We start from the raw sequence: 1,986 nt of genomic DNA, 5'->3' as shown, positions 1-1,986 counted from the left end.
CTGACGACTCCTTCGATCAATCTACTATAGAGCTGGATCAAGCATTTAAAGAGACTGATGCTCTTCTTCAACCCTCAACTCCGAAGAAGGGCAAGAAGAAGAATATACCCACTCAGGAAGAGGAGCAGGAGGAGGAGAAGAAGAAGGAAGAGCAAAGAGAGAAGAAGAAGAAGAAGAGTAATAATAAGACTCATGACTACTTCCATAGCCCGCCAGTGCTACGTCAAAAGAAGAAGACGAAGAATACAACTTGAGGGGAGGAGCTGCAACCCCTCCTGCGGCCCTGTCGGTGGCCGCGATCATTACGCAACACCAAGGGTGGCTATCTAGAAGCTCAGTTAGGCAATTCAATCATTTAGTACTCTCTATGCACAAATATCATACGGCAAGCAAGTTTCTGGAATCCCCCATACGATTTTGGTGGGCCATTCCCTGGTCCTGCTGCGGAGTTGAAAATTTGAATTTTGGCCGTTTGGATCTAATGGTCCGCCGTAGGCGTAGAGTAGGCCTAGGTTGTTAACCGTTAAGAGTGTCGACGTGTGCTTCGGTCCAAGTGCCTCCTCACTGCCTTGCAGCGCTCGAGTGTACATCGCCTCCGCCTCGGCCAGCTTGCCTTGGTCGGCGTAGCTACAGTATATGACTCTCTTGTTGACGAATACGTCTATTTTGATGCCATTAAACGCTCTAGTGCTTCTTTGAAATACGCCAAATTTGCAGAATCTCTTGATTCTGCGAATTCAGTGAGTTCTGCAAATTCTGCGTTTTCTGTCAATTTAACGCTGCTTATATGCTCTGCGAATTTTACGTTTTCTGCGCCCTCTACGAGTTCTGCGTCTTCTGCGAATTTAGCGAATTCTACGAATTTTGCTAACTCTATAAGTTCTACGCCCTTTGCTCTGCCTGCGCCCTCTGCGCCCTCTATGAGGCCATTTCTAAGGAAGCTGTATCCTCTTGATCGCTATAACAAGGAGATGGGCGGCACGGATAACCATGCAAGCAGAATAGCTTCTACATAACATCTCGGCATCACCACAAGCGTAATTGGTTCCCTCTATTCTTCTTCCTTATCGATGCAGCTGTTACCAACGCTTATATTCTAAATAAGGTAGCTAATGAAGGCAGCGAGGATAGAAATGGCAGGAGAATCAAAATACTCTCGCATGCATATCAACATTTAATCTACTGACGCTTATTCAGAGACAATCTGGATTCGTCGCTTCTTGATCTACATGTCCACAATGGTTGGATGTTTTCGTTTCCGCAAAATCTGCACCACCTTCTCGTGTCCTCCCTCTGATGCCACCTGTAGTGGGTTGCCATATAACTCACCTTGAGCGTTGATCTCGGCGCCCCGGTCCAACAGTATCTGCACCACCTTCTCGTGACCTCTAGATGATGCCGCCTGTAGTGCGTTGCCATACCCTCCACCTTGAGCATTGACCTCGGCGCCCCGGTCCAGCAGCATCTGCACCACCTTCTCGTCACCTCGTAATGATGCCACCTGCAGTGGGTTGCCATAGTATCCACCTTGAGCATTGACCTCGGCGCCCCGGTCCAGCAGCATCTGCACCACCTTCTCGTGACCTCTGAGTGATGCCCACATCAATGCCGTGCTGCCGTCTCGGTCAGTCATATTGATATCAACGTTTTCATCGACCAAAATCGTTCTCATTACTTTGTCATGCCTAATGAACGCCGCTAGTTGGAGCTCATTCATGTCTGGTTGATCTTGGTAAGGTTCTGTAATAAACTAAAATAATCGAAACCACAGCAGAAACCGTTTACTGGTTGTATCATATAAATGATATACTTCAGTCAAAAGGGAATTATTCTCTCTAATTTCTGATCTTTATAGATGGGCTGGCTAATGTTTAGCTGAGTATAACAGGAAGTCTTTTATAACGTTTTTGTTGCTCTTGTTCTGTATCTTATTATGAAAATCTTATTAGCTATTTATAATAAATTTATATAAGACTTTCCTTTCTA

The 1,986-nt window shown here is 45.8% G+C and overlaps 1 protein-coding gene across 1 annotated transcript; it reads right to left on the bottom strand.

Moving 5' to 3' along the window:
- Nucleotides 1–1,225: 1,225 nt before the first annotated feature.
- EPUS_05329 (uncharacterized protein) lies at nt 1,226–1,633 on the bottom strand (the record flags this gene model as incomplete). The annotated part of the gene is made up of 1 exon (XM_007804908.1): nt 1,226–1,633. One exon carries the CDS (start codon nt 1,631–1,633, stop codon nt 1,226–1,228), a length of 408 nt encoding a protein of 135 aa, XP_007803099.1.
- Nucleotides 1,634–1,986: the final 353 nt, after the last annotated feature.

The sequence above is a fragment of the Endocarpon pusillum genome (assembly GCF_000464535.1).
Source record: "Endocarpon pusillum Z07020 unplaced genomic scaffold scaffold3676, whole genome shotgun sequence".
In the NCBI taxonomy this organism is placed as follows: domain Eukaryota; kingdom Fungi; phylum Ascomycota; class Eurotiomycetes; order Verrucariales; family Verrucariaceae; genus Endocarpon; species Endocarpon pusillum.
This window is presented reverse-complemented; position numbering and strand designations above follow the sequence as displayed.